This window comes from Arvicola amphibius, chromosome 1 (genome assembly GCF_903992535.2).
Source record: "Arvicola amphibius chromosome 1, mArvAmp1.2, whole genome shotgun sequence".
Classification (NCBI taxonomy): Eukaryota; Metazoa; Chordata; class Mammalia; order Rodentia; family Cricetidae; genus Arvicola; species Arvicola amphibius.
The window spans coordinates 178605134-178630952 of NC_052047.1; the positions used below are offsets into that span (position 1 = coordinate 178605134).

At 45.7% G+C, this 25819-nt stretch overlaps 1 protein-coding gene across 1 annotated transcript in view; it reads left to right on the top strand.

Annotated features, from left to right (window-relative positions):
* Window positions 1–25819, top strand: part of Pde6c (phosphodiesterase 6C) — a 47538-nt gene that overhangs the window by 20716 nt on the left and 1003 nt on the right. Inside the window, exons 11-21 of the mRNA XM_038313653.2 lie at window positions 814–882; window positions 2693–2839; window positions 3082–3189; window positions 3603–3712; window positions 11595–11682; window positions 16303–16403; window positions 19374–19481; window positions 19581–19644; window positions 23151–23225; window positions 23313–23396; window positions 23894–24050. Of these exons, the coding sequence (XP_038169581.1) occupies window positions 814–882; window positions 2693–2839; window positions 3082–3189; window positions 3603–3712; window positions 11595–11682; window positions 16303–16403; window positions 19374–19481; window positions 19581–19644; window positions 23151–23225; window positions 23313–23396; window positions 23894–24050 (1111 nt within the window). The remainder of the gene's footprint in view (window positions 1–813; window positions 883–2692; window positions 2840–3081; window positions 3190–3602; window positions 3713–11594; window positions 11683–16302; window positions 16404–19373; window positions 19482–19580; window positions 19645–23150; window positions 23226–23312; window positions 23397–23893; window positions 24051–25819) is intronic.

Consider the following 25819-nt stretch of genomic DNA (forward strand, 5'->3'; position numbering starts at 1 on the left):
CGGATGAGGGAGCCACCAGATTTTTGCTAGCAATGTTCTAATTACCACAAAAGGAAGGGGAAACCACATCAAATAAGCACTTTGTTGTTGTTGTTGTTGTTTGGGTTTTTTTTTTTTTTTTGAGACAGGGTTTCTCTGTGTAGCTCTGGCTATCCTGGGTCTAGCTCTTGTAGACCAGGCTGGCCTCCAACTCACAGAGATTCGCCTGCCTCTGCCTCTCGAGTGCTGGGGTTAAAGGCAAATGCCGCCGCTACCACCCAGCCACATAATTGCTTTCATTTCTTGCTTTTTTTTCTAGTCTTTTGAGTGTGTATATAGGTGTAGTATAGTGTGGGGTATTTGGTTTTGTTTTGCTGGGGTCACTGAGAGTTAAAAGATATTTGACTGAAGGGCTGAGAAGATAAAATGGCAGCACATGCATGAACTGAGTGAAACTGCTATTGGCAATCAAGAGAGAGAGAGAGAGAGAGACAGAGAGAGAGAGAGAGAGAGAGAGAGAGAGAGAGAGAGAGAGAGAGAGAGAGAGGTAAGCCGCTCTTTTTCTCTTTTTCCTTTCTTGCCGACCTGAAGCCCATAGCTTGGTTTTAAGATGGCTACCGCTATGTTTTGCAAGGGAGAGAACTCAATCGCAGTAGATCATTTCTTTGGTCTAATTCTTCCTAATCACTTGCAATAAGGCTCTTCCCACGCAGAATGGCTCAGATGTAACATGTGAAGCCTAATTCGATTTTATCTTAAGTGCCTTATAATAGTAGAGGGATCAGATGGGAATCTTCGTAGGAATTTTACACTCCTACTGCTTTTCCACTTTAGAAATTTAAAGAGAAGTTCCACGTAGATGCAATCGAAGAGTGTGACGAAAGGCAGCTCCTGGCCCTGTTGGTGAGTGTGCCCCTCTGACGCCCGTGCTCTCCCTCTGACGCCCGTGCTCTCCCAGTAGACTTGGCCCTGTTGGTGAGTGTGCCCCTCTGACGCCCGTGCTCTCCCTCTGACGCCCGTGCTCTCCCTCTGACGCCCGTGCTCTCCCAGTAGACTTGGCCCTGTTGGTGAGTGTGCCCCTCTGACGCCCGTGCTCTCCCAGTAGACTTGGTCCGGGCACACATTCTTGCTTTGCTGAGCTTCTTTTTCCTCAACATTTTCCAAGACTGGAAAGAAAGATTTCTTCTGAATACTGACCTTTTGGTTTCCTGCTTTTCTCCATCATTGCTCAATATGGTTCGGTCCACAGAGATCATTTACAATCATAGCTAAACTAGATGCCTACAAGAGGTACCTCGGGATCTAGAGAGACCACGGTTAGGTTTATCTACGGTTAGTAGCTTCCAGCCACAGCATAGCCATCCCAGAGGGCATGCCAGGGTGACAGACCTCAGCCCTTCTCAGGGCAGGGACCATAGTGGGAGAGAAAGCACCAAGAGAGAGGAGCGGGCAGCAGCTCTGTGGTCCACCCCAGACCTGCAGGGGAACTCCGTTCAGGGACTGTTGGCTGAGTGTGCATTGTGCCCTCAACACTGTGCTGATGAGACCCAAGAATACAGAAAAGCATGTCACTACCTTCCATGAGTAGAAAGTTCCCCCTGAGATCAGTTCATACATATTGCAACACCAAATGGCACATTCCTGCTTTAAGCAAAACTATGGTTTCAGGTGCCTGAGCTGCCCCTGGTGCTCCGTTCCCTCCTGATTCCCAGTTCCCTCCTGTGTCCCTCTTCACCACTATTGCCTCTCTCCGAGGTGTCTCCCACCCCTGCAAATCCTATCTTCTTCCTCCTCCATCCCCAGCTCTGTTTCTTCCCTTCCTCCTTTAGCAGCTCAGCTCAGAAATGCCCCTCAGAATCCCCCCTCCTTTGACTAGCCAGAGCTTGTTCCCAAGCATTGTTTACCCCACAGCACTGCATGTGTGCATGGCACCCTCTTCTCCAGTCACCCTGAGCTCTCCTCCTTCAATGCTCTGCACTTTATAAGCATCTCACTAAACTAAATTCCTTGCTGGAAAGATTCATTTCTTTTCTATCGCCCAAGTTCTCCATCTACCTTCCCTCCCCCCACATATTCCCAAGCCCTTTGTGGTGAATTTAAAATTTAAAAAAATCCATTATAGAAAGATAAAGCGCCCCTGGGTTTGGATTGGAGTAAAACACACTTAGAAAAAATTTAAGTACAACTCTAAATTGAGATTTTAGTGGTAATCAGGTGCTTGGCGTTGTGTAACTAACTGAGTTGATATAAGGAAGAAGGGAGGGAGAGATGGAGGGGAGGGAGGGAGGGAGGGGAGGGAGGGAGGGAGGGAGGGCATAAGCGAGGGAGGGAGGGTGGGGGTGAAGGAAGGTAGAATAGGAACCATGACACCGTGGAAGAGAAAGCCCCAAGAGGAGGGACTTGGCTGTGTGGTTCAGGGACTTGGGCGTGGGTTTCTTTTATCATTGTATTTCTTTTTAATTACTCAATAAATTAATTGAGTGGGGGTGGGGGTTGAATCACGTGCCATGGTGCACATGTGGCGGTCAGAGGCTAACTCCTGGAGTCGGTGCTCTCCCTGCCACGTGGGTTCCGGGGACTGAACTCAGGTCCTGGTGCAAACACCTTGAGCGTCTGAGCCATCTCCGCAGCCCCTTTACCTTCGATACTGGGTGTGTGGCGGAACAGGCCGTCAGCAGAATGTCACCTGCACCCATCTGTCCTGTGTCAACAGAAGGAGGACTTGCCGGACCCAAGTGCAGCAGACCTGTACGAGTTTGGCTTCAGCGACTTTCCCATTACTGAGCACGAGCTGGTTAAATGCGGGCTGCGGCTGTTTTTCGAGATAAATGCGGTGGAGAAATTCAAAGTACCGGTAGAGGTCAGGAGGCATTTTGCTTGAGAAGCAGTTTGGTTCTGTTGCTGTGCCTGACTGATGTTTTCCACAGTTCCAAAGATTAGCTCAAGTTAGGATTTCGAATTATCATTAACTCTGAGAATACCATGGCTTAAACTCTGTCAACAGGACCAACACACTTTTTTAGATAAGCATGCCCCGGGGGCCTCCAACCCTTTAGAATTCTGTTCTAAAGTCTGAACGGTGTTGTTGTTTTGGGGTAACAGGTTCTTACGAGGTGGATGTACACCGTGCGGAAAGGGTACCGCCCTGTCACCTACCACAACTGGCGGCACGGATTCAATGTGGGGCAGACCATGTTCACGCTGTTGATGGTAGGTAGCACTGTTGGAAGCCACTGGAAGGGTTTGCAACTCTGAACAGTTCCCATCTGAGAAAGAACGAGAAACGGTTGCAGCCCGTTGTGTTCGATTTATCATTTGACATTTACGGACAGGATTCCACAGACGCACACCCTTCCGGAGCTGTGGGTCTCCCTGGGCACTTGGCTAGATTATCAATCAGAAATTCATATGCCTGCCATTTTAAAGACAGATCCAGACACGTCCTAGGTTTTGAAACTGCCTGGGATAACCCAAGAGTCACTAAACACGAAACTAATTTTTGGTGGAAACAAGGTGCCTAACCCTTCATCCCCACCCCCACTCCCACCCCTCACCCCCGCCTCCCTTGCAGTCAGACTGGGCTGGGCTGACCTCTATAAATACGTATTCATATATCTCTCTAGACAGGGCGACTAAAGAAATACTACACAGACCTTGAAGCGTTTGCCATGCTCGCGGCTGCTTTCTGCCATGATATCGACCACAGAGGCACCAATAATTTGTACCAAATGAAGTAAGTGAATGTGTGCCCTGTGCTGACGGATGCCAGAAGATGCCAGCGAGGGAAGAAAGAGCTCCCCCGCCCTCCAGTCCCTTCCTCTACCTCATTTATGGTCTCAGGCAGGGCTACTCTATCCCACCTCAGCTATAGCCTTGTGGCAGCATCTGTCCTTTGCCCATAGTGCTTGCAGGCCTCATTCCTTTCTGCTTCCACTTCTGGGGTCCCCCAGCTTTGTTCAGGCAACTTTTATCAGAGTATTGAATTCAAATATCTGAGTATATTAATTTTAGGCATACACTAGTATATACCCGGGGATGGCTCCCCTGCTCAGACTAAGAAGCATGTCTTTTGGGGTTTTGTAATCCTTTCCTTCCTGGTCCTTTGAGTCCACCAGCACCCACCCCCAGCTGCTTTGCTAGCGCATCACCGTGCCCCTTCCTTCCCTTGTCTTTATGAAGGAAGAGTAGAGACACAGGTGCAGACTCGTAGCAGACAGACTTAGATTTCAAGTCGTTGACATTCTCAGCCTTGATTTCCTCATCTGGACAATAGGAATTAGGATAATGGGGTGCAGCTGCAAAGCTTAGCTGGAATACAGCGCATAGAACCCCCAGTCACGCTTCGCTCTCAGCCCCTAACACACGACACAGCATCCTCCCGAAGCAGTCAAGTGTTCCAGAACGGCTTTGGTGTGTTGGCTTGTGGGCTTCGACTGCTTCCTGGATGAAAAGCCTTAGGCAACTCACTGATTCTGAGACTTGGTTTCTTAACTTGAACATCGACCTGTCAAAGATTGTTGTGGGAGTCAGGTGAGATCACTCCTATGAAATGTGTGTCAGGGACTTCAGATAAAGGAACTCTGTGAGTGAAGAGCACATCTGAGCAGTCTCTCCCCACTTTGAACAACTGGGCTATCAACTTTCATCTTGAAAGGAGCATCTCCACTGAAGCTCTTTCCCAGGATGTCACCATGCCTGAGGCTCCAGCCCATGCTGGGCATTATGTCCTCCCTAAGGCAAGGGTCCTAGCGGTGAGGGTAGGCGGTGTCAAGGGAGTCCTCTTGTTCTGCTCCAAAGAAACTAAGATTTACTGGACATCTCTTTTTCACTTAATTTTCTTTCTTTTGTTCTTTCTTTCTTTCTTTTACCAAGATAATGTTGCTATATAAAGCTAACCTTAATCTTATCATTTTCCCACCTCAGCTGGGACTGCAGTTGTGTGCCGCTAAGCCTGGTGGGTTAAACACCTCCCGTGTGCTGGAGGCTGATGGACACACGTGGTAGGCTTTGTCTCACTTCACCTCCTGCTGCCTCATGTTATCCCCCTCTCTCAGGGATGAGCAAACAGACTCAAAGATGAAGACAGACTCGTCCTAGGTTATAGTCAGCAGTATCGCTAGCTGAGGCACCTTCCTGCCTATGCTTTTCAGGACAGATGGGCCGCATCCCGGGCCTCACAGTGGCCTGGTATCTAATCTGTTGGTGTATTCCAGCCATTTCCAGACATAATGAATGTATGTGACAGAAGAGTTTCATGACATCAGACTGGGGACAAGGCCATCTTCTTCACCCTTAGCATGATTGAACCCTCTGGCAGTTCCATTAAGTTCCTGGAATCAAATGAGCTCTCCAACTGTCCTTCAAAACAAACAAGCAAACAAATAACAAATAAATCCCACAGCGAGCCCCTTTATGTACTTGTGCTTCATGGAAGAATTGCTCCGGATTCTTCAGAGATACCGCTCCACTGACAAATGTAATCACTGGAAAGCCTGACTAAGACTAAATCGCTCTTCTTGCTCCAATGGTGGTGGGAAGATCTCCTGCAGAGTGACCAGAGCTGTTGGGACACAGGGGACTCCTGGCTTGACCCCGCGCCTTTGGTCTGATCCTTGTCTCCAGGATGTCTGACCCGTTATCTCTCACACTCAGACTCTGCCCTCTGATAACACCCGAAAGCTCCCATTTTCCTGTTGTGATTGTTCCAGAGTTCCTGTGGACTCTTGGCTCACTTTGTTTTCCCAGCCAGGTGGTTTTTTCCATCCTTTGTGTGTCTGTAGATTTCTTTCCCCTCTCATCCCCTTTGCTCTCTTATTTTTTGGTTCTCTGATAGTTCTCTCTCCTTGGACAAATGCAGCAGCTATCAGAAGAATAATAAGAATGACAGATTTCCTTTAGCTTCCTCTCTACATCTCTTGTATTTTGCAGTCTGCACTTGACTACTTTTTGTAGTGGAGGACCCGTCTGCTCAAGGCAGGCTCTCCCTCTATTCTGGTATGAGTCTAACAAGGGACTCTTTGATGTTGACCTGAAATTGGTCTCCCTTCTATATAATTTCTATTTCTCCTCGTTTGGGTCTCTGGAGCTGCAGGAATTAGTATGGGTTCTCATCCATTGTCCCTTCTTCATGCATTAAAGAGAATTAGAACATCTTCCTGACCAAAATATTTGCTTTCCAGGCTGAACACACTAAGATTTTGAAAACTTTGAGGCATTCGCCTAGGAGGAATAGGGTCTTGCTACATAGTGAAAGCTGACTCAAACTCACGATCCTCCTGCCTCAGCCTTCTGTATGCACCCAGTTTGAACTGCTCTTCAAACAGTAGTTCCTACGGCTTAGTTGTTTATAATGATTCTCCGCACTCCAGCATTTTTATGTCGTGTCCTTCCTTTCCTCCTTCCTTCCTTTCTTCCTTCCTTCCTTCTTTCCTTCCTTCCTTCCTTCCCTCCTTCCCTCCTTCCTTCCTTCCTTCCTTCCTTCTTTCCTTCCTTCCTTTCTCTCTTTATTTTAGCTTTTTGAGGCGTGGTTTCTCCATGTATCTCTGTTTGTCCTGGAACTCACTCTGTAGACTAGGCTGGCCTCGAACTCACTGAGATCTGCTTACTTCTGCATCCCTGAGTGCTGGGATTAAAGGCGTGCACCACCATCATCTGGCTAATGTCTTTTCAAAACTGTGGATCCCAAAATTTGGCACGGTAATCCAGACATGCCTTGAAGTACTTTATATTTAATCCTACTGGAATTTTATTACCTTAAAATTAAGGGTTCTTCAAAACTATTAAAATTACACTTATTGATTTGTGTGTGTGTGTGTGTGTGTGTGTGTGTGTGTGTATGCTTGAACTCCATAGTACATGTTTGGAGGTCAGAAGGCAACTTTTTGGAGCCAGTTTTCTCTGTGTGTCCTATGGGTCCTTTAGGTATCAAACTTGGGCTTGGTGGCAAGCATCTTTACCTACTGAATCATCTTACCAGCCCTTAATTCTTTAACCTACTCTTTTTTTTTTTCAAGACAGGGTTTCTCTGTGTAGCTCTGGTTTGCCTGGAACTAGCTCTGTAGAACAGGTTGGCCTCGAACTCACAGAGATTCACCTGCCTCTGCCTCCTGAGTGCTGAGTGCACCACCACCTGGCCTTTAACCTACTCTTAATTGTAGCTTGGTGTTCTTGTGGAACTCCCAATAATGGAAATGTGTGTGTGTGTGTGTGGAGGGGAATGAGGTGTCTCTGACTCTTTTGCTGTACTTGGGATCCTTTTTCTTCTACTGGGTTGCTATATCCAGCTGTGATATGAGGGTTTGTGCCCAGTCTTACTGTATCTTGTTAGACTATACTGGGTGAATATCTCTGGGAGTCTTGCTTTTTTGTTTAAGTGTAACAGAGGAGGAGTTGATCTGGGGGAGAAGGAGTAGGGGAAGAGACTGTGAGGAGTGGAGGAAGTGGAAACAGAAGTCAGGATTAATGTATGGGAAAAGAATAAAGGTTAAAAAATAAGTAAAGAAAGGAAAGAAGGAAGGAAGGGAGAAAGGAAGAAAGAAAGGAAGGAAGGAAGGAAGGAAAGAAGGAAGAAAAAAGGAAGGAAGGAAGGAAGAGAAAAGGAAGGAAGGAAGGGAAAAAGGAAGAAAGGAAGGAAGGAAGGAAGGAAGGAAGGGAAAAAAGGAAGGTAGGAAGGAAAGAAGGAAGGAAGAAAAAAAAGGAAGGAAAGAAGGGAGAAAGGAAGAAAGGAAGGAAGGAAGGAAGGAAGGGAGAGAGGGAGGAAGGAAGGGAGGAAGGAAGGAAGGAAGGGAGAGAGGGAGGAAGGAAGGGAGGAAGGAAGGAAGGAAAGAAGGAAGGAAGGAAGAAAAAAAGGAAGGAAGGAAAGAAGGGAGGAAGGAAGAAAGGAAGGAAGGAAGAAAGGAAGGGAGGGAGGGAGGGAGGGAGGGAGGGAGGGAGGGAGGAAGGAAGGAAGGAAGGAAGAGAGGGAGGGAGGGAGGGAGGAAGGAAGGAAGGAAGGAAGGAAAGGAAGGAAGGAAAGGAAAGAAAGGAAGGTCCCTTTATGTCACACTGTGCCGGAGCATGACTTAAGATGTTCCCCCCAGTGTTTTGTCTTGTGGAAATCAGGTAGTCTTGTTTCCACGGATGCTCATCTGGGTAATGGCAATGTTGTGCTTCAGGACAGAGTTAAGGGTACGACTCCAGCACATAACTGGAAAGATGCTTCAGGAAACCAACTGTGAGACAATCAACGAAGCCCCTAAGTACTGTTCCAGCTGTTTCAGTGAGAGCTGGGTGAATACAATCCATACCCCAACATTCACAGATAAATACAATCCATATCCCAGCATTCGTGGAGGATTCCACGGGGGGTGGCTTCCCCAGTGACAGGCTGAAATCGCCACCCCGCTGTCACTAGGTTTCCGATCACACTGCTTTGGCATCATTTCCTCATCCCAAATCTTCTCTGAAGCTCTCGGTGATTATTTATAGACCATCTGTTTGAGCAATTACAGAGCCAATCTCCCCGTTCTCTCATGCACAAATCACACCATTTTCTACTTCTTGAATTTTGAGGAAAACTTTGTGCACAGCCTTTGGTTACCAAACCATCATCTCAGAATTTCCCAGGGAATATTGTACATGGTCTCCCAGTGACACACATGTCCTCAAATATCTGTGGGATGATTATGTATTGGTCAACTGGGCTGAAAAGTCGCTCCTCAGTTTCATCCTATAGTCACCCCTGTTGGAATTTTAATCTTCAAGGATTATTCTCAGGAAGATAAGGAAACCCAGTGGGTTAAATAATCAAACCGCACGCATTGCCTTTGTAACCCAAACTCCTCTCTGGTCATTTTCGCCTACATAGATAGACACCATCAATACGAACTGTATGTTTTTGTCAGTTCAAGCTCACTGTGGTCAGACGTTCTAAAAATGGAAAACTAGTACTGAGTTTTATGTTTCTTCTTTCTCCTTAAGATAGCTTCAACATCTTCAGTAACTTCTCTGAAAACCACCATTCTAGGACACGGCCGTGTCAAGTTAGTTTTCTCCTGTAAATACATATGTGTGAATATGTATACACATAGATCAGTTCTCTTTGTTACTGATGTATCTGTGAGTCACCTTCAGCCACCCAGGCATTTTGTTCCTAATTATTTCAGCATGTGCTTCCCAAGCATAAGAGGGCTGTATGCGGAGATACAGCACAGTGGCCCCACTGCACCCCAAGGAAATTCTACAGCTGTGCTGTGATATTATTTGATGCAAGATGATTGTTAATTAATTAAATTAAAATTAATAATTTTTCTAGTCACCTCAATACTGTCCTCCACAGCACCCCAATTGATTGGAGAGATAAGCATCATCTGTTGCAGGATCATTGTTGATGATCTTTATTCTCCTTTAACCCAGGGTAGTCTCTTCCTCTTGCTGTGTTTCTCAGGATACTGTTTGTGAAGAGTCTAGGCACGTTATTCCTTGGCATCCCTCTCCATCTGGATGTACCCAATGCTTCCTGATCACTAAATACATCATAAGTATTTTTTTGGCAGTTCCTTCTATGTGAGCTGTGTCCTCAGAATATTGGTGTAAAGAGGCCCAGGGTATCAGTGTGTCCCAATATCTGAAATTGTAAATTCCTTGTGGTTTAGATGGACATGTTGCTGTCTGTTGTTTGGTTATCTCTCTGTGTAGTGAAATATTCCTTAGCTCTGTAACAGTAATATGTCAAGTGTGACTTCAAGAATGAGCAAATATTTAGTTTCCCAATAACAAATTTCACTAATTTAAACTTTTAATAATTTGTATTAGTTCTTTGAGTTTTTGTACATGTTTTAGTCATATTTACCCCTTTTTGTTCTGACTCTTCCCAGATTCACCCCTTTCCCCTCCGTGTCCTCTTTGTGTCTTCTTGCCCACCAAAACCAATTTGTGCTGCCCAAATGCTCTTCGCTGTGTGGTCTTTCCACTGGAGCCTGAGCTACTTATCAGGGACTACACGCTTAGAGGAAACCGACCCTTCCTTTTCCCAGAAGCTAATATTGCCAATAGCTCTACGGTTAGGAGTGTTAATTTGTGTTCATCTCCCACACCATCCTGGGATCCGATCTGGCTTGGGTTGGCAAAGGTCTTGTGCATGGCGTCACCCCCACTGTGAGTTCACAGGAGCAGCTGCCCTGCTCTGTCTAGAAGACACGAGTTCCTCGGGGTCATCCACTGCCTCTGCCTCTTAGGCTCTCTCTGCCCCCTTATAGACATCTGCTCCCTATTGCACAGTGATCCCTGAGCCGTGGGAGGAGGCTATCTATCCCATTTAGGGCTGAGTTTTCTGCAGTCTCTTAAAGGAATTAAACATTTTGCTCTCTTCTAATTGAAACTGAACTTAAAAAAAAATCTCTGATGCTGATATCCTGTAGAACTAAAATATTTGTTTTAAGTGATCAATTATAATATTGGCTACTGCGCCCATGGTGACTTGGCCACGCCTCCTCCTCACAAAGGTCTGGTCTTTGTGGTGTGGAAAGAGAATGTTTTAGGGCTGCCACCCAGCTTCCTGATAATTTCCTTTAGAAGATTTGTCTTTCCCTGGAAAAATCTTCCCATAACCTGCAGAATTTTGGTCCTTTTACTTTTTTTGTTTGTTTGTTTTTGAGACAGGCTTTCTCTGTGTAACAGCTTTGGCTATTGTAGACGAGGCTAGCTTCAAGCTTGCAGAGATCCACCTGCTTCTATCTCCAGAGTTCTGGGATTAAATACATGGCCAGCATTGCTTGGCTGCCTTTTACCTTTCTGTATTCACTGTGTCTTCCCCTCCCAGCGCAGGTGGCATTGAAGAACAATGTTATCAAGGAGTGGGGTCTTCACTTGCAGAGAACTGTCTTGTAGTTCTTAACAAAGGGAGGATCTTAATTTCCTCGAGGAGGAAAGAAATGGCACTTTATACTGACTTGTAATTGTTTCCTTGGATTATTAATTAATTAATTAATTTAATTAGTTTATGGTTTTTGAGACAGGAGCTTGCTATGTAGCCCAGGCTGGCCTCAATCTTGTAATCCTCCTTCCCTCAACTTTTTGGTTACAGGTTTGTGATCCCCAGGCTCAGCTTGGGAACTCTTAATGGACACTTTCTATACAGAGAATTCATGAGCTTCTACAGTTGCTGGATGTTACATAAGTCATAGGATGGCACCACGTATTCAGAGAACCTAAAGATTTTACCTATAGATCAAGCTCAATAGTCTAAATAATTCAAATAATTCAACCTCTTAGACATTGCTCCCCGCCCCCTTTATTTTTCACTTTTTGGAGACAGGGTCTCAGTATGCATGTAGCTCTGGCTGTCCTGAATTCCTTATGTGGACCAGGCTGGCCTTGCACTCACAGAGCGCCATCTGCCTGCTTCCCAAGTGGCAGGATTAAAGGTGTGCACCACCATGCCTGGCAAGTAAAACTTTCTTACCTTCTGAATTAGAAACAATCTTTTCCAATAGTTTGTATTTGGCCATTTCCTAGACATTGAGTGGGGAAAGAGATGAGACAGAACGGGAACTCCAGAAGAGCAAAGGTGTGCTGTGTGGGTGGATTTCTGTGTGATCTCTAAACGGAAGATCTTTGCCGTATCCTTTTCGTCCTAGGTCCACATCTCCACTTGCAAAGCTTCATGGGACTTCCATTTTAGAGCGACATCACCTGGAATACAGCAAGACTCTCCTGCAGGATGAGGTATGAGAGTTTTTCTCTTGGGAAGCTTACAGGTTCTGGATCTAAGACTATCCCAAGCGCCCAGGGGAAACATCGGTCTTCAGGGAAAACACTGGCGATGTGTTCCCTGCCCAAGTATAGTTTGCACGCCCCTGCCTCAGTGCAGTGGCAGAAGTTGCCATACCGCATCCAGGTTTTGAAATACCAAGCTGCAAGTGGTCAAGACCTAGAAGAAAAGAGGCACAAAAGTCACAGAATCTCTGGGATCATTGGTAAAGAATTCAAAAGAACTCTGGGCACCCTGACCATCTATTTATAAATGTAAAGGGGTAACAGCTATGCAGACACTGTTTTTTCTTACTCATGGGGCACACCCTGCAGAGTGTGGTGTGACCTTGGAGAAAGTCAAGTTTGGGTAACGTAAGCTCGGATGAAGATATAAGATAAAATCAAATAGCTTCCACAAGAGAGGCCTTGTATCAAGCTCCGTTCATGAGAGGTAAAGGGGAGGGGTCAGGATGGCTTAGGCAGGAAGTGGCTCCCAGCCCCTTGAAGCCATAGGACCTGCACTCATGGTATACCATAACCTTCCGTAGGGCGAAGCCACGCTGCTTCCCCTTGCTAACTTTATTTCAGTGTTCTGAGCATGTGAAACAACTCAAAGACATGGTTTTAGAATGAAGGAAATTGTTTCACACAGATAGAGAATCTGCTTAGCATTATATGTTCCCGGGAAAACGCTGGACGGTGGACTTACCCTCACCTTCTGTAATGAGGCCCTGTTAAAGGCCGAGGAAGGGAATAGAGAAATCTGTTCCGGTCTAGAGAAAGAACACACCTCAGGGCCTGGGCGACACCTGTTAGGACGATGAGAAGGAAGGGTGAATGGAAAGGATTTGGGGAGGTGAGAATCCCTTCTCAAGGCCTAGATTGCTAGAAAACCTTTGTTTTGCGCTGTGGGACAGTCTTCATGGGGCAGTATTCCTGAAGTATTTTCTGGGCACCCCTCTTCCACACCACAGCGAGGCAAAGTCAGTTCCGGTCAGTTCCGATCTGTCAGTCCTGCTGCGCTTTGTAAGGCAAATCTATTTACAGAACTTCAGCTGAGTTTCCCACCACATAACTTAGAAGGCACCCACCAGCTTACATGTTTTCGGTTTTGACAGTTTATAATAGAGATACCCTTTTGTTTTTTTTTTTTTTTTTTTTTTTTTTTTTTTTTTTTTTTTTTGGTTTGGTTTTTCGAGTCAAGGTTTCTCTGTGTAACAACCCTAGCTGTCCTGGAACTTGCTCTGTAGACCAGGCTGGTCTTGAACTCACAGAGATCCGCCTGCCTCTGCCTCCCCACTGCTGGGATTAAAGGCGGGCGCCACCACCGCCCGGCAGAGGTGCCCTTTTCCGTCTGTTTTGCATGGTCTCTATTTTGCAGTCTCACCTGATGTGCTGGCTACTCTTGGTCCATCACTCGGCACAGCTGGGGAGAAGGAGCCTCAGCTGAGGAGTTGCCTCTGTCAGTTTAGCCTGTGGGCCTGCTTATGAGCCATTTTCTTGATTGTTAATTGAAGTAGGAGAATCCCGCCCACTGAGGGCAGTGCCACCCCTGGGCAGGAGGTTCTGGGTTGTACAAGAAAGTTTGCTGAGCGTGAGCACGAGGAAGAAGCCAGTAAGAAGTGCTTCTTCGTCAGAGTCTGCCTTCAGCTTATGCCTCAGGTTCTTGCTGTGGCTTTCCCCAATGATCAGCTGTAATCTTCAAGCTAAATCAAACGGCTTCCTTTCCATATTGCTTTAGGTTAAGGTGTTTGCCGGCGTCAGAGATGCAAACTAGAAAGCCTGACTTTGACGGCTGTGCAAACGATTGTTATTCTTTCTGAAAAGGAACATTGCCTCTCAGTGATGTATACTGTCTCTTCAAGGGCTGTCTACAGTGCCATTCAGCCTCTGATTGCAGATGTGTAAACCTTTGTCAACATGGTTGCTAGACAACACAATCGCACAGTTCATTTATGAGCAGTTAAATCGATCACAAAAAATTGACGCTTTAGCTCATAATATATGTCTTTTATATTTTAGAAAACAGTGTAGCTCTTTTTATTATTCTGTAAGGAAAACAAGCCCACTAAAGGTTTTCATATTTTTAACAAGAGGAATCCTTGGAATTTGTTCAGCAATCTTGTCTCTTGTGGTCATCACTCAGTTATTTTGTTTTTCATATTGCAGTACACTGAACTGAAATGTCCTTATCTTTCATAGGGCTGCCTGTATTCCAAACTAGACAGAAAGCAGCTTGTGACCCAAGTGACTAGTGGAGATATTGTTAGCTATATTTGTAAGAATACATACACGCGCGTGCGCGCGCGCGCGCACACACACACACACACACACACACACACACACACACACACACACACCAGCTAAGCAATTAGGGGCTGGCCTGGCTAGAAGTGGGCTAGAGACAAGACCTCCTGGCTTGTATGGGCACACCTGCCTCTTTCTGTGTGCAATGTGCAAGGATAGGGAGATGAAGTATTACATGCTATGTATTTTAAGAATAACCTAGGAATTAGAAAAAAAATATCCTATCTCGATTATAAAAGTTCAAGTAATAGATGAAATATGAAGGAAAAGTATAAACGGGAAGGGCAGCGTTCACCCTTCTACCACGGGACGAGCTTCGCTGCTATAGCATGGTGGTGCTATAGCATGGTGTGTGGTGGAATGCCTGTGACCCGGACACTTAGAGGGAGGGGCAGAAGGGTGGGAATCCAAGGTTCTTTTTGGTCACACAGCCTGGGCTACTTGAAGCCATGCCTTAAAAACATATATACAGAGAAAACCCACGCAGGATCTGAACTGAGATGCCTAGTGAAGTCATTGTGAACAGTCTCAAGTAGGAATATGATTTTAATCCGGACATTTTTTTTCCCCTGTAATCTGGGACTTTGCTGGCTATTGCTTTGATTCTGTCCATCTAAAAACACTGACTGTAGTTGCAACAATGAACTCAGTGTTTTAACAAAACAATTGATAGATAGATTCCTGCCCGCCAGTTATGTTTGCCTTGAGAAATGGCAGTCCTCATTCCAGATGATGTAAAAAGATGGCCTCCATGAAAGTTTGTCATGTCTAGAACAAAGGTCGTCTGGAATGGCTGACAGCCAGATTTGGTTTGGGGTTGAACACCTTGTTTAGTTTCATTTTAAACTGGAGCTGATCTCAAACTCTATAAGATAAATAATATTATCACAATAGAGATATAACAGTGAGTTAGCGTGTAGCAATTTTAATTTCTGAGTTGACTCCCCAGGTTCGCTTCACTGGAGTTGACCTTGCACGGGTCTGTATTGAGCACAGACCGGGAGTGAGGCAGCTGGAAAGACAAGTTGATCCCAGCTGAGAACACAAGGGCAGATGTTAGGGCTGTGTCCAGCATACACAGCTATCAGTGGCGAAGCTGGGACCTGGCCCTGGCTTCTTGCTGAAAGACAGGATGGGGTAGAAACTGAGAACACTCAATGTGTGGACAGGCTACGTAGGTTCAGATATCACACCTGCCCTATTTGGCGGTTTAACCCAAAGCAAGTTGCTTAAAATCTCTGCGTTAACGGTTTGCCAGAGATTAAGAACATTCATGAAGTACTTGGTGGAGACACAAGCTCCTCAGCATTCTGCTCTACATAGGATTCCCCCTGTCTTCACACGGGCCTACAGCCTACTGCCTTTCTCTTTCCGGGGGAACTGTCCTGTGTTTCTTCACTATCGCCTTCATGTGGCAAAGCCATTGCACATCTGTCCTCTGTCCTGCAGGACTAAAATGGTCATCCAGAATGCCATGACTTTCAGTAGCCACTCCCACTGCCTATTCTGCTTATCTAGAAAACAAAGGAATGAAACTGATTCAAACACAAAGATTATTAATGAAAGGCTCTGAAGAAAAGATTTACTAGTTCTTTATAAAAGACTGCAGAACATTTTAAGGATAACACAAGGAGAGTCATTACATCCCTCCCCCCTATATATGTGGATATTAACACAGTCGGCATTTTCTGAGAGACAGTGGTCTCATGGTTACTCTAGAATTAGATGGTCAACAGTGCCACATGGGCACCCCCCTTTTCTACAAAAAAGTTTTTAATTTATTGTTGTATTTTCACATGGTCCTGAAAGAGGACAAGTGATTTATTCTAGAAATGTAGATACAGAGTAGCTGAACCTATTTTTAGAGTTTAAATGACCTACTCAACGTAGAGTAGAGACAAGTACTTAGACCGTGAGATAAACAAAAACAGACACCAGGGGCTGGAGAGACGGCTCAGCGGTTAAGAGCACTGGCTGTTTATCCAGCGGTCCTGAGTCCACTTCCCAGCATCCACATGGTGGCTCACAACTGTCTGTAACTCCAGCTCCAGGGCATCTGACACCCTCACACAGATATACACACAGTTGAAACACTAATGCACATAAAATAAAAATAAACAAATGATTAAAAAAAACCAGACACCAAAAAATGCTGAACGACAGGCTATATCAGCTCACTAAGTGTGGTTTGTTTTGTTTGTTGAGTCGAAGGTCAATTGGTGGTTGTGTTCTATTATGAACTGATGAGCTGAATTCACCCTTTCTTGTGAATTGTTCATCTTGCAGAGTTTAAACATCTTCCAGAATCTGAACAAGCGGCAGTTTGAAACAGTGATCCATTTGTTTGAGGTTGCAATCATAGCAACTGACCTGGCGTTGTATTTCAAGTAAGTATAAGGATGGGTATCAGAATGCTCCTGAGCCCGGTGTGGTTCTGCCTTCCATGAACCGCACTGAAGTTAAAAGGCTTGTTCACGTGCCTGGAGAGATGGCTCATTCCTTGTGAGCATTTGATATTCTTGCAGAGGACTGGAGTTGGATTCCCGGGACCCACACCCACAGTGGCCTCTAACTCTGGCTTCAGAGGTATATAATGTTCCACCTGGACTCTGTAGGCGTCCACGCATATGCATACATTTTTAAAAGCAGGCTCAGAAATCTCCTTTCTTTTTGGAATGTCAGTTATCCTCAAGATAGTTGACTGACAGTGAACTTACCCCATTTGGAGATAAACTTTGAAAGCACAAGCCTGCCCTGTTAAATAGCTTGTGATCTGAGGCGGTACAGAGGGGACAGCGGTGCCCGGCCTGAAGAAGAAGGTCACGAAACTGCATGCCATGGTGATGTGTCCTGGTGACTCACCATGGTCCAGGGTCTAGTGTTTAACTGGGTTTGTTCAGAGGTAGAATGCTTGCCCAGAATCTGGTATGTGTTATTTTAGGCTCAGAAATTTAATCCTATGAGAGTTTTGGATTGAACAATCTTGATGATTCTAACACACAAAGTAAACTCACAGAACTTGAGTTTTTACACAGCAGAGGACCAAGGAGACCAGATATGCCAAGTGTGTACACATTCTCTCCTAAGTGAAATGAAGTTTCACGGTGAACATTAATTAGAAAGAGGTGGGCTATTTATAGGATCCAAATATTTAGTGACTTTGGCACTGTCAAATTTTGCACTGACCATCCTTCTTAAAAATCTAACTATTAAACAGCCCAGCTATGATTACAAATGCCTAGGATAACATCATGGTATCCAGACACCCGGGGCTCACACCCCACCAGTGGGAACCCATCATGTCATAAGTGCTTCAGAAATGCGGGGTTTTGTTTTTTGTTTGTTTTTGTTTGTTTGTTTGTTTTTGAGGCAGGGTTTTTCTGTGCAGCCCTGGCTGTCCTGGAACTCTCTCTGCAGACTAGGCTAGCCTCAAACTCCTTGAGATCCGCCTGCCTCTGGCTTCCAAGTGCTGGGATTAATGGCTTGCACCGCCACCACCTGGCTCAGAATTACGTTTTTAAGGGCAGACACAGAAGCAGCGTTGCAGCTGGGGCAGTCCTGCCTTCGTTCCATCACGGAAAATCCTCTTACTTTCCAGAGAGAGAGCCATCTGCTACTGAAACGCTCCATCCTTTCCACTCACGCTCCTACGTGGCACCGCTGGGTGTGTCTCGCATTTTTCCCCATTTACGGCACCATACTGTCTGTAAATACCTTTCTGCAGCTCGCTTTTCCCACACAGCATTGTGCTTTAAAGATTTGCCTTTGGTGACATGACACTTCTAGATTGATTAAAAGTATTCACGTTGAAGCACTTCAAGTGGATGATATGGCATTCCCTAACACGTCAGATGCAAGACAAACACCCTGAGGAAACTGTAGAAGGAAGCGGTGGGGCTGTGTCCCGCCACCCGGCTAGCTTTACCCAAAATAATTACACAGAAACTGTATTCATTTAAATACTGCCTGGCCCATTATCTGTAGCCTCTTATTGGCTAATTCTCACATCTTCCTTTAACCCATATTTAGTCTGTGTAGCACCACGAGGTGTGGCTTACCAGGAGAGATCTTAACCTGCGTCCATCTCAGAGAGGAGAAGCATGGCGACTCACTATGGTGACTGCCTGAAGCGTCTCCCCCACTCTACTTCCTTGTTCCCACAATTCTGTTCTGTCTACTCCACCTACCTAATTTTTTGTCTCTTAAAGGGCCAAGGCAGTTTTCTTTATTAATTAACCAATGAAAGAAACATAGACAGATAACTCTCCTCCATCAGGAAACAAACATGCAATTTAAAATTAGTGAAAGGGCTGGCAAGCGGGGTAACAGTTAAAGCAAATGCTGTTTAAGTATGGAGATCCGAGTCTGGATTCCTCAGCACCAGTCCAAAAAGCTGAGCGTGACAGCGATCAGCTGGAACCCCAGCATAAGGAGGGACTGTTAGTGAGGACAGCTGAAGAGATGTCCACCTCCGGCTTTTACACACAGATAGATGGGCACTCCCCTCCCCCACACAAACAAGTACACATACAGAGATAGATAGATACATAGATAGATATAGATAGATGATAGATAGATAGATAGATAGATAGATAGATAGATGATAGCTAGAGAGTAAATTGAAAGAAAAGATTTGCCACTGGTAATACACAGAGAGTCAATTCACTTGCTTCAACTGTACCGCGTTTAACAGTTGGATAGACAATAACACCCTTACACTCCTACACATAAAAAAGTTCAGACTGTGTCTTATCTCCATTGTCGTCCACAAGGCTACACTGCAGATCACTGTGCATATATGTGGGTTTCTATACATAATGGTGGGGTGCATATGTGTTTTGTGTGTATGCCGCCTTGCAGAGTTGGGCTCTACCATTTACATCCTATCCGCGGCACATCAGGGCCCTCTGATCCCATATCTGAAGTACTCTTGATCTGGACACTGGATTTCAGTTTGTTAACTTATTGAGTATAAGAAGATACCCTACTGTTTAGGTCTGTATTTACCACGCATGAGACCAATCATCCATGTGTTTTGGCTTCTGTGTGTTTGTTGGGCGGTATGTTATGATGGTACAGATCCTGGCCTTTGTGTTTCTGTTGTGCTTTTTCCTCGTTTGAACTTCTGGTTTTACTGTATTCCAACTTTCATGGGTTCTCCCCACTCTGTGGTTTGTGCTTTTTCTGCCTCCAGCCCTCTGTATGCCAGAGATAGTCAGAACTGCCTGCCCTCTATCCTGGCTCTCGGCCCCTGCTAGGCAGACAGCCTAAGGCAGAGTGGGAACACAGACTATGAAAAGCACACACTAAAGATCCTTTTCTGTGCAAACGTTGATGCACAGCTGTCTCTTTTCCAGGAAGAGAACCATGTTCCAGAAGATTGTTGACGCCTGTGAGCAGATGCAAAGCGAGGAAGAAGCCATCAAATACGTAACCGCTGACCCAACCAAAAAGGAGGTCATTATGTGAGCAGTCAGAATATTAATTCTTTTTTTTTTTTTTTTTAGCAAAACAGCATGTTTTGTACTTTTTTCTAGTTTAATAATTTTTCTTTTCTTCATAAGGGCCATGATGATGACTGCCTGCGACCTCTCTGCCATCACCAAGCCCTGGGAGGTACAGAGTCAGGCAAGTCCCATAGCCTTGCCAGTCTGTCACACGCCTGTGACCTCTCTGCTATCATTAAGCCTTGGGAGGTGCAGTCAGGCAAACCCCACAGCATTTCCTGTCACACACCTGTGGCCCGTCACACACCTGTCTGCCATCATCAAACCCTGGGAAGTGCAGAGTCAGGCAAGTCCCAAGGCGTTTCTTTTCTTGACACACATCAGGCTCTGCCTAAATTCCATGAAAAGCCACACAGTGATCTCTGGCAACCCCAGAGTCCTATTCTGATTTTTACAAACAGCAACGGGTCAGCAGGTCACTGGATCATGTCCCAGAACAAGAAAAACACAGAAGGCTTTAAAAAGAAAATGGAGGGGGGGAAAGTGGGGGACAGAATTCCTTATTATTGGCTATAAAATGTTTATGTGGAATTCACCAGACATGGTCATTCAGACCTATAATCCGATTGCTCATGAGGAGGCTGAGGCAGGAGGATACAGGATTCAATGATAGCCTGGACTACATAATAAGACCCATCATGAACTCAACGCATGAGCTTTTCGGTAGGCAAAGAAGTCAGATTGTTCACTCTGCTTAGCTGGCCTTGCTCCCAGGGCTCTTTTACAATGTTCTGTCAGTGACCAGAAGGTGCTCACATTCAGCGCTGTTCTTTGTCTACTTTGGGCTGAAGACAAGGAGGTGATGCCTAGTTACATGTTCTCTCAGCTTGGAAGAAGCTGCCTTTTTCTCAATGCCATCTAGGTGAAACCCTCAGCAGAGGAGCCAGGATTACTCTGCTTCAACTGCCCATTCTGATTATATCTAGGAAGAAAAAGCCATTGGAACCCATTGTGGGAGAAGGCAGATACCTTTTCCCCAGCCATCCTTGGTTTGTGGCTGTAGTACAAGTAAAAATATCTAAGTAAAAGATATCCTGCAAAGAAAATGTATATACATTATACAAGTTTCACATACTAGATACAGGAGCCTTCATAAGTAAACAAAGGCCTCAAGAAAGTTACCTTCATAGATTTTTGAATAACATTTAAAGTGTGTGTGTGTGTGTGTGTGAGAGAGAGAGAGAGAGAGAGAGAGAGAGAGAGAGAGAGGAAGCAGAATGTGTGAGCATGTGTATGTGGTGCTCAAGCAGGCTTAGGATCTCTAGCACTGGGGTTACAGGCAGTTGTGAGCTGACGTGGGTGCTGGGAACAGAACCCAGGTCCTCTGGAAGAACGCTGCCCACTCTCACTCAGCCACCTCTCCAGCCCTGTATCCTTATGTATTTTTATGCAAGAATTGATGAAGCTGTAGTTCACGGAGAAGTACAACTGTACTAACTCAGGAAACTTAGCAAGGTCACTTGCTCAGGGTCTTGGCTCTCTTTCCCTCCAGTGCTCTTCCTCTGCAGGGGAAAGGGAGGGGCACCTCTTGAATGAAGTTGCCAGGTCAGCTTCAGGAAAAGGTCAAGGTCAAGCTTCATAAGCTGCTTTAACGGGGAGGGGGAGGCAAGTGGGACCTGCTCGGAGGTTTGATCAAATTCCAATAGCAAATAAGCATTCAGAGATAGCTCTTCCTTCTGTATTTTTGATGTGTTTATGTGTAATGTGTGTGTCTGTGTGTGCACACGCATGTGTGCATGTGCTCATGGAAGCCAGAGGCCCAAGTTGGGATGTCTTTCTCAAATGTTCTCCACCTTATTTTCTGAGATAAGATCTCTTTACTGAGTCGTTTGAGCTAAGTTGTTGGGAGTTTCAGGGATTCACCTGATTCCTGATATAATCCCTCTGTGGGGGTTATAGACCATCTGGCTTTTTAGCTGGGGATTTGAACTCAGGTCCTCTGAGTTGTGTGGCAAGCACTTTACTTACTGAGCCATCTCCTCAGCTCCCAACTGTATTCTTTATCTGTCAGGAGTAAGGCAGACATTCAGGGTCTCCCTTGAGTTCATCATTTCTTAATCCTTTCTGCCTATTACAGCTATTATGGCTTCTGTCAGACTGTATTCAGGGCTGAGGATGTTGGAGAGTGTTTGCCTAGAATACTGCAAGTTCAGATGCCAGCACCACATAAGTTGGGCATGTTGGTGCACGCTTCTAATCTTACCACTTTGGAGGTGGAGAAAAGAGAATCAAAAGTTCAAAGATATCCTTGGCTACATAGTGAATTTGAGGCCAACCTGGGCTACATGAGACCCCTCCCCATCTCAAAAAGGAAGATTTAAATCCAGCCTTTGGCGGGCAGTCTAGTGGTGGCCTCCCGGCTGATCATCAATGGCTCCCTGTCCTCTGCTGTCCTCTGACCTGCTAAGTGGATTATCTATAGAGCTCTGCTCACTCCATGGCTGGAAAGGGTTTTCAATGATCCATCGCAGGAGTTTCCAGCTCACTCACTTGTTTTTAAGAAGTACATTTGGGGGGGGGGTGCTGGTGTGATGATGCACACCTGTAATGCCAGCACCCGAGACCCTGAGGCAGGATAACTGTCGGTTCAAGGCTGCCCTGGGCAGAATAACAAGACACTGTCTCAAAAATGAAAACAAAAACCAAGTCTACTTTCTCCTCATAAAACGTGTACAGAAATGGCAATGTGACAGAGAAGGAAGCTTCGGCCTGGAGACCTAAGTTTATCCTCCTCCCCATACAGTACCCAGGCTTGCCCTGTCCTCCCTCACCTTCCTGCTGTCAGTGCCCATCACCCCAAGCTGGCACAGACTCCGGGCTCTGGGATCAGACCCGGGCAGACTGTTTCTCCCCGTGCATGGCCTTCTCTTTATCTAGGTCTACTGCTCACTCTCAGTGGTACAGGAATGCAGCCCCGCTCTGGCATGACGGGTCTGGGTCCTTCTCCCTCTGTGATCCACAGCAGTAAGCCTATTAGTGTTGTAGTACATGGCACACTGAGGGCAAACTGTTCTCACTACATGGCGAGCATCTGAAAGACAATGGCCCATCTCTTCCTTCTCGGCAAGCCTGGCTTCCACCAATGTCAGGTAGCTAGCAAATGTCTGTCCACATGGTATATTCATTTTTCATTATGAATTAACAGTTGATTATACTCACAGGGCTGTCAAGATACACGTATACCAGTCTTTCTCTCTGTGTGTGCGTGTGTGTGCATGTATGTGTGTGTGTGTTTATCATGTTTTCTCTCTGTGTGTGCGTGTGTGTGCATGTATGTGTGTGTGTGTGTGTGTTTATCATATGCAAACCTATGACCACAGCTGAGACGACCATTGGAAAATGTGAGCAGCTCACCATCCTCCCGCCCTCCTCTTTACTGAGAAGCGATGGCAATATGAATAGAAGACACACTCTCAGAGATAGTCCAGAACCCTCCAGTAGGAAGAAAACCCTCCCCCGTTTCAGAATAACCTGTAAGTGGCAACTCTTTTATAACTTCAGGGCAGCTCTCTTGACGACACCTCAAGCACTAACTGGAAATCCTACCCTCGGATGTCACTCCTGCTAACGTGGCCAAAGCTCTCTGCTAATTGTGGGTACCACAAACCATGCCTCTGTTCTTTGCAGGTAGCACTTCTGGTTGCAAATGAATTTTGGGAACAAGGCGATTTGGAAAGGACAGTGCTGCAGCAGCAACCGATTGTAAGGACCTTGTCATTCCATGTCACGCATTCAGAACCATCCGGAAATCGCAGGAAACCATCTTAAAGGGCTTTCTTCTCTTTCTAGCCTATGATGGACAGAACCAAAAAAGATGAACTTCCCAAACTTCAAGTGGGATTTATTGACTTTGTTTGTACTTTTGTATACAAGGTATGTAAACAAATTATTCGAATGAACTGTATAATCATTTCAATGATGATTTTTCCTTTCAAACTGTAACTAGAGTGAGCCAGGTGTGGAGGTGCATACCTGTAATCCCAGCACTAAGGAGGCAGGGGGATCAGAGTTCAAAGTCATCTTGGTAAGTTTCAGGCCAACTTGGGCTATACAGCAAGACCTTGCCTAAAAAACAAACAAAAGTTAAAAAAAAAAAAGTTACCAATGAAGAAAGCCATTAGGCCATTTCCTCCGTAGTATTTTAAGCACTGACTTTGATTTATTCAGAGTGGAATAAAATGCACGAGAGCCACACACAAGCCCCCTTGACATGGAAGAGCACAGCACCTGCCTTCCCCACGCTTCAGAAGCACCCAGACTCATCCCCGTAGCTCCAGACACCGCCCACCTCCCAGCTTCTCCTCCACAGATGAACACTACTGAAAGCCAACTGTAGGACTAACTAGTTTCCTGCCTCAAATTCTCCGCAGGAGTTCTCACGCTTCCACACAGAGATTACCCCCATGCTGACCGGCCTTCAGAAGAACAGAGTGGAATGGAAATCCCTCGCAGAGGAGTACGAGGCCAAGGTGAGGGTGGCTGAAGAGGAGGCAGGAAAGCAGGAAGAAGGCGCCACGGATGAGAAAGGTTAGCTGGAGCGTGTGTGAGTGTGGCGGTGGCTGAGTGGGTGTCACATGACACAAATACAGACCGTACGTGCTAGCAGGAACCCTGCTTCGCGGATCCAAGTGTAAGAAGTTCGTGGTTCATATTGATAGCAAAATGCTGGGCTGGGCTGGAGCTCAATGGTAGAGCATTTCCTCGCATTGCAGAAAGCAGAATGCTGGGATGGTGGTGTGGGTTGCCCATGGATGTTCATGTGTGTGTTTGTGAGTGTTGGTGTGGGGGCCTGAGGAACTGTGCACCTTGTTATTGGAAGGTTTTGTCACTGGCCTGGGGACTCACCTATTTAGCCGAGCCTGCTGGCTGGCAAGACCTATGTATCTGCCTTTTCCTACCTCCCCAGTAATGGGATGACCAGCATGTACCGCCATGCCCAGCTTTTTCACGAGGGTACTGAGAATCGATTCGGGTCCTTGAGCCCGAGCTGGCAAGCCCTTTCCTATTGAGCCATTTCCTCAGGCTGAGATGTTAATGTCCATCTCTCCAGAGGTTAGCGCTCTAACAGTTTTGTGAACCGTTCCTATTGGCAGAGAAACCATCTCTGGGTGGGAGGCCCTGCAAGAAGGTGTTTTTAAAGAACTCCACTGTTTGCTCAGATTTTAATTAGTTCATTGAGAATGGGAATATTTGCCTTACCAAAGTTATAGATGCCTTTCAATAGAATAAAAACAAGAGTTTCTGGTGCCTTCAAGCCCACTCATTAGAATACTCACAAGGTATGTGTTCTCACAAGGCTGTGTCAGACAGACCTTGGGGGAAAGACAGGGACCTTATCTCTAAGCTCTTACCTCTGAGGGAGAGCTGGGCATTAAGCAACCAATGTATAATCTGATGGTGAGCCTTGGAGAAAGCATGGGGTGTATACTAAGAGCCCAGGAAGGCTTCTTCGAAAGGGATTGTCTGTGCTGAGGTCCCAAGACCGTAAGCCCCAACCCACACGAAGGAGAAGAGGTGGGTACAGAAGAAAACAAAATAGGGTATGTAAAATAATTACTGAATGGCCTGGAGGGATGGCTCAGCTGTTAAAGGCTAGGCTTACAATCAAAATAACTACTGAAGTGGGAATAAGCTTGGGGTAGCAGAACCATGTAAAAACATGTCTATGTATAGTCAAGAGAGGGCAGAAACCCGAGTACCAGATGAAGCTGGCCGTGTAGGCAGCTGACCTAGAGTATATAGCCTGCAGTCAGCTGCAATGCACAGTCTGCAGGGGTCGCACAGGACGGTCTGAGCTGCACTTCAGGAAGGCAGCAGAGCTCTTTACTAGTTAGTTAAGCTTGCAAAGTTACTCTGTCTCTCCTGTTAGACTGTGAGTCCAGGGGAAGTCCTAGGACTAAGAAATTTGATGAGAAAGATACCGTCCCCTTTTCCAAGTTGCTCCTATATTTATTGTCTTCATTCTTTGAGAACTTCATGTTCAAATTTATTTTTTGTATCAATTTTTTGTATTTTTTGTATAAATACAATTGATTTATTGTATCAATTCTTGGAGAACTTCATGTAGATGCACAATGCATGTTGGTCGTTTTGACTCCACCCCCTCCTGATTCCTCCCAGAGTGGACACAGGTCTTCTCTCCGTTATTTGCATACATATATTTCTAATTTCTGTCTATTACTTGGCGAGCTCGTTGAGAATTAAGACCATTGTGCTCCTGGGTTTCAGTGTTTGCTCCTCTAGCTCAGAGTCTAACTTGTTTAATTCCACTGAAACAGAAACGGTAACTGCTTACC